At 33.3% G+C, this 12,966-nt stretch overlaps 1 protein-coding gene and 1 pseudogene across 1 annotated transcript; both read right to left on the bottom strand.

Annotated features, from left to right (window-relative positions):
* Positions 1-1,824: 1,824 nt before the first annotated feature.
* Positions 1,825-2,616, bottom strand: LOC124959139 (olfactory receptor 4P4-like; annotated as a pseudogene).
* A 9,203-nt stretch (positions 2,617-11,819) lies between these two features.
* Positions 11,820-12,755, bottom strand: LOC124960578 (olfactory receptor 4P4-like). The gene has a single exon (XM_047519434.1). It carries the CDS (start codon positions 12,753-12,755, stop codon positions 11,820-11,822), a length of 936 nt encoding a protein of 311 aa, XP_047375390.1.
* Positions 12,756-12,966: the final 211 nt, after the last annotated feature.

The raw sequence follows: 12,966 nt of genomic DNA, 5'->3' as shown, positions 1-12,966 counted from the left end.
ATTGCTAGTACATAGAAATGAATTTCGCTTTTATTATTAACTATAGTTCTATAAACATAAGAATAAAATAAAGTGACCCCTTAATGTTTCTTATATCAGTGGCCATTTTGTTGTTGTTGATTTTCAAAAAAAAATAATTTGGTACTGAAGATTTAACCCTGAGTGCTTAATCACCTAGCTACATTCACAGCCATCCAACTTTTTTCAAATTTTGAGAGGGGGTCTCCCTATGTTGCTTAAGGCTTCACTAAGTTGCTGAGGCTGGCCTAGAACTTTCAATCCTCCTGTCTTAGCCTCCCAAGTTGCCAGGATTACAGTTGCAACATTTTCTTTTTATGTAGACATTCATGTAAATTGTGAATGATAGTTTTTTTAATAATACATACACATGTATATTTCAATTCTTGAAATGTTTATCATTATATCCTGAATAGGACCTGCAGTATAATATTAAATAGAAATTATAACAGAGGTCCTGGAGTTGCTTTATTAAATGGAATATTTTCACCTCTCAACATTAAATTGTATATTATTTGTCCATTTTTATATAACCTATGCCAGATATAACAAGAACTTATATTGTCTTTAAAAAGACAATATTGTTTTTATCTGTTGACATAATTACTTAGGTTTTCTCTTTTTATATATGAGTACATACTAATATAAAATATATATGTTGCCTTCTTGGTTAACAAATATCAGTTATGAGTTAGACTACTTCATACAATGCTAGATTAAAATTTCTAATACTGGGTTTAGGATTCACCTCAGAATATATTTAAACATTTTCTTATTTACTTTTGATGATAAGATTACATCATTCTTATTAAATGAATTGAATTTCCACACTTATTTTCTGAATAAGATTTTATGGGATTAGAATCGTCAATTCCCAAAATGTTTAGTAAAGTTTGCTTTAAAAGTTTCTGGACCCAGTGTTTCATTAATCAGTTATTAAAGAATTCATTAATTTTATTCTAAATGAATATAATCATTCTTATTTTCTTTTAGTTCATATTTTGGTTGCATATTTTAATTTATATTTTATTTATAAGTTCATTGATCTATTTTCAGTGTGATTTATTTCATTCACTTGTGCATCTTTAATGTCCACCTCAAATCCCCAACACCCCTTTTATGTCTTTGTGACTCTCCTTCATTAGATTGAATCTGAGTATTTTCATTAATTCTACTTATTTTTTCAAATGTAAATCTGCTAATTTATGTCACAATACACATTGTTCCTGAAATGCTTATGGATACAGAATGTTTCATATTTTGCAATGTTATAGGTGACATAAAATGTACTTTGTTTAGTTCCCCAGTAAAATCTGAAGTAGCACTTCATCATTGCACATGCAAATTCTCTGCAGGAAAGTACATGAATATTCACATTCAGAGAGATGAATACATTTTGTAAGAAGCATTGGTTTATTTCAGTAAAGTGTTCCTACTAATATGAATATAATGTCTTTGAGATAGGTTTTTTCTTCATTTCAGAATGGCCAGTAAGAAATGGTACACATAAAAGAAATTGCTACATTTGTTCATATTTTAAATTTATAAATAATATTAGCTGTTTCTCTTCAATTTTGTTCATTCACTGTCTTGTTCTTTGTTTTGTACAATCTATTGGTTATCTTCTAAATTCATATGATAAATTTAATTTGATAAATTTAACTTTTATTTTCCAATGTAGCTACTTAATTTTTCTTTAGCTTATCAGTTACATTATTAATTTTGTTGCACAATCATAGATCACACTCTGGGTTTTCAAGAATGGAACACTCACATGCACTGCCATCCAGATTATGAAAGGGCATATCAGCAATCAATCAGAGTTACATGTGGTCTGATATAAACAAAGAGGACTGGCACAAAGAATAGAATAATAACTGTTATGTGAGCACTGCAAGTTGAGAGAGTTTTGGCACGGCTCTCTGCAGGGTAAACCCTGATGGTGTATAATATCAGAAAATAGGACACCATCAAAATCACAAAAATTACCAGAGCAGTCAGTCCTGAATTAACAATTACCAAGAGACCAATTCTGGATGTATCAGTGCAAGCCAATTTCAACAAAGGATACACATGGCAGAAGTAGTGATCTATCTCATTGGGGCCACAGAATGGTAAGAAAATAGTGAGAAGAAACTGACTGGCAGAGTGTACAAATCCCCCAGCACAGCACACCAGGATGATTGCTCATGTTGCTCATGGTGGAAGCATAGTGCAGGGGCTTGCAGATGGCCACGTAGTGGTCATAGGCCATCCCTGTGAGGAAGAAGATCTCCTTGCTTCCAAGGAAGTGAATGATGAAGAGCTGTATCATGCAGTTATTATAGGAATTATCATCCTTTCTGCTAGTAAGTCTGTATTTAGTTTGGGTGTCACTGTGGATGTGTAGCAGAGGTCAGAGAGCGAGAGGTAATAAAGGAAAAAATACATGGACTGGTTGATGAGTTGAGTGCATGTGATAGAAACCATTATGAGCATGTTTCCCATCCAAATAGCAATGTAGCAAACTAAAAATAATAAAAAGTGGAGAACTTCAATGTTCCTGTTTTGAGAAAGTCCCAGGAGAATAAACACAGTGACATTATTCCCATTGGCCATGGTCCAGTTCAGTAAATATACATAACACTCACCTGAAAAGACATAGTGCATTGGTCAATGTCAGAAATTTCATGGAAAGTCTTGATGATAATGCTAACATCAGGAGGCTATGTTTCATAAGGAGATTCAGAAAATGAATTTTTTTTATGAAAAGTATCTTGTCTTGTTTTTCTTTTGGATTATTCTCAGGATGAGTTCAAAAGTTCATCTTTCAGAAGCATTATATTAATTTTGACACTGATAATAAATATATTACAGTGAAAAAATTAAAATGTCATTTTAAATGTCAAAAGTATACATTTGTGAAAGAAGATCCTTTTTAACAAATGGCACAGGAACACTGGATATTCATATCATAAGAATCAAAGTAGACCTCTCTAATCCTGCACAGAAATCAATCTAAAGTGGTCCAAAAACCTAGGAACACTGCAAATACCAGAACAAAACTGGTGTCAGCACTCCAACACATTGGCATAGGCACTGAATTCTTTAATAAGATGACTAAAACTCAAGAAATAGAATCAAGAATTAACAAGTGCTATGACATCAAATTCAAAAAGTTTCTGCACATCTAAGGCAGAAATTATGAGCATGGAAGGAGAGCCTACAGAATGGCAGAGGATCTTCCAACATGGAATCAATATACAGAATACATAAATAACTAAAATCTGTGAACAGCAATAAACAAAAAATAACTGAGCAAAGGAACTACACAGACATTTCTCAAAAGAAGAAATACAAATAGTCGTGTGTCCGTAGTTATTTTATTTAATTAATTTCTTTTGGATGGTGAGTTAAGAGCTACTGTGCACTGAATTAGAAGATATATTCCATGATTTTATAACCATGGAAAAATGGATTCTATTGGCATGTATAACTAATATGAATTAATAAAAAAGAAATATAAATGGCCATGAAATGTATAAAAAATATTCAACATCCTTATTAAACAGGGGAATACACATTAATCAAAATTACACAGACTTCATCTCACCCATCAGAATGGCAATCATCAAGAATACAAATAATAATTATTACTGGTGAGGATATGATTGGAAAAGGACACTTATCCATTATTGGTGGGACTGCAAATTAGTGCCCCCACTTTGAAAAGCGCTATTGTGATTGCTCAAAAGATTAGAAATCGAAACTTCATATGACCCAGATGTCCCATTCCTTGTATGTATTACAAGGAACTAAAATCAACATTCCATAGTGATATACATATACCAATGTTTATAACAGCACAGTTCACAAAGGTCAAGTTATGGAATCAGCCTAGATGTTCAACAATAAACAAATGGATAAAAAAAAATTTGGTATACATACATCATGTAGTTTTATTTGTCCGTAAAGAATAAAATTACATCTTTTTGTGGTATATGGATGGAACTAGAGAACATCGAGCTAAGTGGAATAAGCCAGTTTCACAAAGTCAATGTTCATGTCATATGCAGAAGCAAGAGAGAAAAAAAATTAATTTAAATAAGGGGATGGTATCATGAATATAAAAGGGAGACAAACAGTCCATTGATATCCTTTCACTTGAATGGTTTTTTTCTTCACACAACACATGAATTTTTGAAAATCAAATTTTTCTCAGTTTGAAAGTGAAGACCGAATTTCTGCTTTCAATCTTCTGCACATTATGGCTCCTGTCAAACCCCATGACGAGCCCTGACACTGTGTATTTCAGTTAAAAAGCTTTTTGATAGTTTATGGGAAAAGGTTTATGTGAGGACAGTTAGTTGCCACCTGTGCTTTTGTGTAAACCACTTTATTTCTTTGCATTAAAATAATCTCACTGATAAGATGGGAGAGCAGCCTGGACAGGGTCACAAAATGGTTATGAAAACTAAAGTAATCAATAAATGACCAATGTGTCCTTAACTTATGCCTGTGATTTTATATATATAACTACACACACACATAAAAATATATATTTATTTAAATGCTAGTGTTAGCAGATTGGTACTCTTAAAAATTGTCAATCACACAGTCCAGTAAATTTGATCCAAGGAAAAAATGAAATTTTGGAATCATGATATTATTGAAGCAGGAAAGAAGCTTTGAGGATTGCCAGTCACATCTCCTGCTTCTCAACAAAAGGATTTCTAAATAAACACCCTTCCTAAACACGATTTTGGACCTCCATCTGTCTATTCTCCAGGCTGAGGGTAAGGCTTAGTTTGCATTCCTCACTTTTCATCTCATTTTCTTTGCACACATGTAGTTCATCATGTATAAACTGTCACTGATTTTCTTACCTTCTTAAGTCTGGAGTTTGAGAAGGTGGTAGGTTTCTATACCTGACTCAGCTGACAATTATAAATGTGAGCTCATCATTTTCTTTCCTTCTACACTCCAAAAATGTGACACATCAATCCTCTTCATCTAGTTCTAGGCTTCAAATTAAAAAATAGATGAAGAAAAACTTTGAAAAGAAAAATCATAATGCATTATGATCACAAATGCCTCATTATGTTTAACTCAGTTTGATGAATATCTAGAAGTGATATCACACTAGAAAGTGTAAAAGTTAATTAAGGATTTCCTGACAAAGTGTATGCAGGCCACTGAGCAATAACTAAGTCAATCAGAACTATAAATTGGAATTCTATGAGTCCAGAAATGAATTTATACCTTACAGGTAAAGAGTCAAAGTAATTTGATATTTAATATGCAAATCCTTGCTGTGTTCATAATTATTTTATTCTACTGTACAAATCAGAGAGCCTGCAAACTTACTGGCTTGTGATCATTTAAGCCATTCTAATATTGATATAAAAATGTCAAAATGGGATGACAAATAAAGCCAAACACTCCAAGAATAGAAAAATGCAGCCAGTAAATAAAAAACTACATACAAAACCTATTCCTCTACTACAAAATAAGCCATTTAGAAAAGGGTCAGCTATATCATGTACCAGGTTAAAGAGCACCAAATCTCCTACTCCCAATTTCCTAAAGTCACAAAAGTCCCTCTGTGATTACAAAGAACTAGGAAAGAAAAGGTCAGAAATTTTGTTCTACTCTAAATCTTCATTCATTTTAATTTCTATCACCTCTTGTGGATTTCAATTTGTAAAACAGTGAATCTAGCCTTAATGATTTTTAAGAAATATTTTAGATTTTACAATATTCTTGATCTCTTCCTCATTGCAAAAAGTAAACTTTTACATAATCCTTAAATAGAGGAGAATGAAACTACTGAGACTTATAATGTAGTTTTGTTATGGGCAAATGCATGTCTCAGTAAGCTGTTTAAGAACATGTATGGGTTTGCTTATTATACTTTCTTATGTTTTGAGCATTCTCATAGGCTAACATTCTTCTGCACTTAATGTAGGTGTTAATTTTTAAATCCTCACAACCACTCTAAGAATACTTGTGAACCCACTTTATAAAAGCAAGTACAGTGTAATGAAAATATTAGATAATTAGCCCGAGGCCATATCCCTAAAAAATAGGTCTAAAACTACCAACACCAGTTCTGGCAATACATTAAAATCTTCTTCACTTACCACAGTTCTTGAAAATAACATGAAAACAAAAAATGCTTGAAGCTATCATTATTTAAAACAATGTTTACTGTAACTTAACATTTCCACAATTTTTATAATCTTAACCAAACTAAACTTGTTAGATACTTAATTTACAAGGTCTTAACTCCCTCCAGTACAGAGAGACTGTATACACATTGCCTGAAATACTGAGATTCTTGAACAGATTTAATTTTGAATTCTAGCCTCCTCTCCAGGAACTGAGTGCTTTTGACCACAAAATGCTTTTCTCATCACATTCCTGCTGATGAGTACAGTGCAAATGAGCACCTCTATTTCTAATTGTATCAAAATAATTAACATTCAATTTTTAATACATGAAAAAGTCATCCAGTCAATTAGGGGAACTCAACAAATTATTTACTCAAACTTTATGCTTCCATGTCTTGTCAAATAGAGGCTGCTATTCATTTAAACAGCAAACATTAAATGTTTGTTGAATGAGTAAAAGATAAAACTTTGAAGATTTAAGACAGTACACAATAAATCATTTGATAATGTTAATCAGTATCTTAACAATCATTGCATGCAACAAGGAAAGGCAATAAAATAACAGAGATAAGTTAAACATAGATACAAGTTTTCAGATACTTTCATTTGCTTTCTTAGTGACCTGCATAGGGCTCTGGTTAATTCTCTTTCTCTGTGTAGTAGAGAATACTGACCATGGGTAGTGTCTGTTGCAAGGATCTCATTTGTCCTTTTAGTCTATGTAACCTGTCAATCACCTTTTCCTTAATCATACTTTTTTTTACTGTGTATCAAAAGTTCTATTGATCTTTTTCTCATATGTGAAATTTGCTACTCTGGTAAGCATCCCTCTTATGTTTGCTGGTCCCTCTGAAACATTACATCATGCCCTCAACAAAACTCTTCAAATTTATCATCAACCTAATCTCAAAACAAGTTAGTTTATCAAATTCAGACAGGATGTCTCTACTTCATTTTAACTGAGAGTCACTCTGATTTCAATAAAATGGAAACAAAACATGTATCACACAGACAGGATAAAGAAGGGAGAGAAATAAATCACCACACATGTTCCCAGACTTCAATAATTATGAATGCTTTCCTCTTTTCTCCCTTTATACAGTTTTCTCTTTTCCCTTGGAAATTGACTATTCTCCTACTGTACAGATGATTTTATTTCAGCTTCTGGGATTTACATTTCACTCCTCAAAGACCACTAGCTATTCATAGAAAGAATAAAAAAGAGAGTGTATCATTTTAGAAATAACTGACACCTGTCATGCATCCAGTATTCACCCAAACTGTGCAAGATCATGTGATTAAAACAGGAGTTTGAAGGCAAGTGGAATAATTTAAAAACCCAAAGGAGTCCAATCATAATCTACATTTGCATCCCTAAAATAATTACTAGAATATATTTAAATTCACAGGATGCTAAATACTCAATGAAGCAAACTTTTAAAGCATCATTTTGTGTGTGTTTATTCTGAAGCTTTGATTGTTCCTTCTATGTCTTTTGGATTTACTTCCCCAGATCCTAATTTCACCAGGTCCATTTCCTCTAGATCCAAATTAGCAGATCTGCTGAAGTTAGTCTAGGATTCAGACAATAAATAGTATGAAAAGTCAGTTAACTTTGCTTGTGATTGAGGCATCTCTCTTATTATACTTCCTCCAGGGCTCAAGTGACAGAATTCCCTTCCACTTTACATAACAATTTCAATGATGAAAACAAATTCAAGGGTATTTTTTTTGAACAATGTATTCTTTCAGTAATCCTCATAAGTTGACTAAGCAGAGAGGGTTATCTTAGACTCTTATGATAGGAAATGTGCTTCATTGTTCCACAAAAAGTGCATTTATTATACAATAAATGGTTTTAATTGACTTATAAAAATAGAATTCAACATAATTTAAAACTGACAAATATTATTATTGTTTTATGTGGAAACAATTTAGAAATCTTTCTTCCAAAGAAGTTGGAAAAAAGATACAAATACTTTCATTTTTCCCATATCATTTTTGTTTTCATTCACTTTTTCTTCTTGAACATATGTGCCTGAGGTTAGAGCTGACTTCAGTGGGCTATGTGAGCAGAGCAAACCACAGAAAATGCAACTGAGCACTGACTCTGTCCAAGCAGAGTACCAAGCATTCTCGGGCCTTCTTTCCAGTGACCTGATGAGGCCGACTCCTGTTTCCTTATTTTCCCAGAAGAAATCCCTGGAAGAGAAAACACATACATTGCCTTAGGTGGCAGGGGAGGAAGAGTTACCATAACAGTCAGGAACACAGTTAATTCTGGGGGAAGAGAAGGGTTGAGGCCAGGAGAGGACATGGTGTAACTTTGGAGATCATGGCAGCATCTATTTCTTGATTTTGAAGGTGATTATAGGGATACCACCTTTGCTAATTCTTATTTCTCCCTTTCCTCTTCCATTCCTTTTTCTTCTCCCTTCTTCAACTTCTTCAAGTTTCCTTATGTAATAAATTTAATAATTTGATAATGTGAAAAATATGTAAGAGACCCTAAAATATTCAAGGTACCGAAGTTACCAAAGGAAAAGGCTCAATAGGCCTCCAAAGATTTAACTTGAAGGCAATTCTAGGGGCTTTGTCTTTGGACTTCCTACACTCTGAAGGAAGCCTGCCTTGACTGTTACCATACATCAAATGCCTGCTCTGTCCTAGGTAGTGCTTCCACAGCTACTTCTCTCCTCAACACAGAAGACGTTCTTCCCTGGCATCCCCTCTGCACCTCTTGCCCCCTAACCTCATAGACTTTCCTGAGTCTCTGCTCTGGGACTCCTGTACCTGTCGCTGTCCAGACTCACTTTCTCACCCAGGGAGAATATTTGCATGGGTGAATTCTTTCTCCAAAGAGAAAGCATCAAAATATGTCTTTATTTTGACTTTTTACAAGAAAGTTACATTTTTATGTGCATAAAATATAGTATTTCTTGATATAACTACAAGAAACACTAAGGTACTTATAGGTACACCTTTTTAAAAAGATCAATTTCTACTGTACATATATTTTTCAAGCAATTAAAAAATAATATGCCGGGAACTCTTGAAAGAATGAGAATAAAGAAAAAGAATTGCTTTCTTATTTTCAATGATAATTACATGGAGTAATTAAGAATATTTTAGCATGTCCTTTAACCATTTTATTTTATATAAAAGCCATTTTATTTTATTTTATTTTTGCATGTAGTTTGTAAATTCATTTAATGAATTTCTCCTGATTCACCTAGATTTGGACAATGAGGGCATGATAGGATGACATTCATTTCAAGGTTTAGTGATTGAGTCATTGGTCTTTTTTATTTTCACCAGTGTTTTATAAGATGTGGACTTTGGGCTGGATACAGGGTTGCAAGCCTATAATCCCAGTGACTTGAAAGGTTGAGGTTGGAGAATCCTGAGTTCAAAGCCAGTCTCAGCAAAAGAGAGGAGCTAAGCAACTCAGAGACCCCATCTTTAAACGAAATTCAAATCATGCTCTGGATGTGACTCAGGGGTTGAGTGCCCCTGAGTTTAATCCCTGGTAACCCCATCCCCCCAAAACATGTGCATTTTGTTATGAATAAAAAATGCATTATTCATTTGTATTCTGACTTGACCCTTAAGATTTTATAGTGATTCGTCATATGTGATGTTTTGAAACTGCTTTTAGGAGAAACATGTGGAGAATTTTTGATCAAAAAGAACATGTAGGTTGGATATATTATGAAGTCAAATGAATATGAAGGTGTCATTTTCTAAATTCATAAATGACAAAACAACTAAGAATAATACTTATCGCTGTCATTGTTTTTATCCTGAAATGAGTAGTCATTGTTATATCATCTTCTGCCATTTAATATTACAGAATGATCCAATCTGAACAATATTCATTTTGTAAAAGTAATTTATAAAAAATATAATTTATATAATGATTTTCCAATATAAATTGGTACAGTTTGCTTTCCATATGATTTCTTCTATTTCCTCTCCTCCAAACTCTATTAATTTTGAAATCTCATTTTGAAATCATACTACATTTAGATGTCAAAATATTCAATATGTTTTAAAAATAAATTGTTAATATTTTGGTTATTTACCTTCTCCTATTTTACTTAGAGAAATTTTATGTAGGATGATATAAAATTTATTTTTAATTTTTTTCTGATTCTTTTGGAAATCTCTTTCCAAAATCTACCTTTCAGTATATTTAAAATTAATGTATTTCCTCATTATGCATATTGGTATATTATTACTGTCACATATATTCAGTGTTTTTTGTTACCAGTTTTCTCAAACATAAAGGAAAGAAAAAATACACACAAAAAGAATTATGCTCCAGCAGAATTCTTTTTATATCATTTGTCTTATTTTTCTATACAATGGTGATTGAATTCCTTCCTCTTGTCTCTGTATAGGGACAAGCTGACATGCAATCTTTACCCAAATGAACAGTCTTGGAGCCACTCAGTAATGCAGCTCTAGTGGAAAGAGATAGTATCTATTAATTATTCATCCTGTCCTTCTACATTCAACTACATTAAATTTAATAAACAACATAAAGGAAAAATTATTTTTCATCTGCCTCCTTTTTGGTTTTTAAATTGGTGCATCTCAATTACACAGAATGATGGGTTTCATGTGCCATGTTAACAGAAATATAAAACAAATTTAAATCAATTTCAAGCATATCTACTGCCCCCATCATCTTGGCCTTCCTCTTTGAATTCCCTTCCCTCACCATACTGGTCACCCCTCTATATTCATGGTACCCTCCAGCCTCCATATAGAAGGAACACACAATAATGTCCTCCTGAGCCTGGCTAATTTTGCTCAAACTTATGGTTTCCAATTCCACCCATTTTCCTGAATATTGCACAATTGTTTTCTTCTTTATGATTCAATAAAACTGCATGGTATGTACATACCATATTTTCTTTAGGCACTCATCAATTTATGAACACCTAGACTGGTTCCATAGAGTGGAAATTGACAATTGTTATGTGATAAGCATGAGTATGCATGTATCTCTAAAGTATGTCAAAGTTTACTATTTAAAATTCTGTCCCTGCCTCTACTATTTGGTTGAAGTAGGGGCTCTGCCACATAAGAGAAAGGTATGACCACCACTTTTTATTTATATTTCATATGAATTTCTCTATGTTCTCTTTTTCATTACATAATTGATTTTAGAATGCTATCACACAAGATTGTGTTGCTACTGCATCACATAGTAGTAAAACAATAATAAAAATTATTTTATTTCTGAAAAACACTTTTAATCTACTCAAAATCTAAGGAATGATCAAACACATATCTGGTCTTATGCATAAATCACAGATTAAATGATCATTAAAATTCCACATTGGCATCAGAGTTAATTACATGGCAAAGTCATCTCTCCTTTAAACCATAATATCATATGTATGTAAGTGTATACACACACACACACACACACACACACATATGTGTACATACACTTCCCTACTTGATTTCAGTCCTACAGGTGGAAATGTTCTCTTATTGGTGTTATCTCAGTTGGTAATCTCTTGACACTTATCAACAAATTGTTTCACTTCAATAATTTGAAAACCAAGAGTACTCCTTGGAAACAAGTAAATATTTACAACTGTTTACAGTTGGTTGGACATTAAATAGTACAAATCAATTATGTTTTTCTTCTGAAAATACCTTTTGACACCAAACTTTCCTCATGGCCTTTTTCAAATCTGTGTTCCTCAAGGTGTAGATGAGAGGATTGAACATAGGAGCAATAATGGTGTAAAACAAAGCAAAGATTTTGTCCTTGGGGAAAGTGGTAGGAGGTCTAAGGTAGGCAAATATGGAAGGTCCAAAGAATAAGATAACCACAGTGATGTGAGATCCACAAGTAGAGAGGGCTTTGTGTCTTCCCTCTGCTGACTGATTTCTTAATGTGAATAGAATAATGACATAAGACCCAAATAAGAAAATAAATGGCACCAAGGCAGCCATTCCTGAATTGGCAACCATAAGGACACCAGTGATATGGGTATCAGTACAGGCAACTTGCAACAAAGGAAAAATGTCACCGTAGTAGTGATCAATTTCATTGGGGCCACAGAAGGGCAACCAGATTATCATAAAGAACTGGGAAAAGGAGTGGGCAGCTCCACCAGCCCAGGCTGCAAAGATCAGGATATTGCACCTGGTTCTGCTCATGACGGTCATGTAGTGCAGAGGATTGCAGATGGCAACATAGCAATCAAAGGCCATGAATGTCAGGATTAATACTTCAATCAGTCCAAAGAAGTGCATGACAAAGACCTGTAACATGCAGTTCCCATAGGAGATGGTGTTTCTTCCCACTAACTGGTCACCAATCAGTTTGGGAGTCACACAGGAGGTATAGCAGATGTCCATAGAAGATAAGTGACTGAGGAAATAGTACATGGGTTGGTGAAAAAGAGAACTGCATGCAATAGAGATGAGGATCAGAAGGTTTCCAACCAAGATGGCAATATAACAAATTAAAAAGAATACAAGACAAAATGTTTGTATGTTTGGAACAGAAGAAAGGCCCATGAGAGTGAATTCTGATATGTTCCTCTGACTTTCCATATACTGCATGCCCTGTGCAAACATCTGAGTATCTGTGGGAAAATGAATTTGAAAAAAAAAAAGCATTTGCAATAGGATCACAATCATCTAAACATTACCAACAAGTCCTAGAATCCAGTCTAACCAATCACAAAAGGTAACTGATAAATCAATATATTAATTATATTTGATCTTCAGATACATAACTGATTTTCTTAACAATTTTTAAAAT

Source organism: Sciurus carolinensis, chromosome 11 (genome assembly GCF_902686445.1).
Source record: "Sciurus carolinensis chromosome 11, mSciCar1.2, whole genome shotgun sequence".
NCBI classification, from domain to species: domain Eukaryota; kingdom Metazoa; phylum Chordata; class Mammalia; order Rodentia; family Sciuridae; genus Sciurus; species Sciurus carolinensis.
Note: the sequence above shows the minus strand (reverse complement) of the source record. Positions and strands in the feature narration are given on the sequence as shown.

Excerpts from the sequence above, each read along its gene's own strand:
- LOC124960578 (XM_047519434.1), bottom strand. The coding sequence starts at position 12,755 with ATGGAAAGTCAGAGGAACATATCAGAATTCACTCTCATGGGCCTTTCT.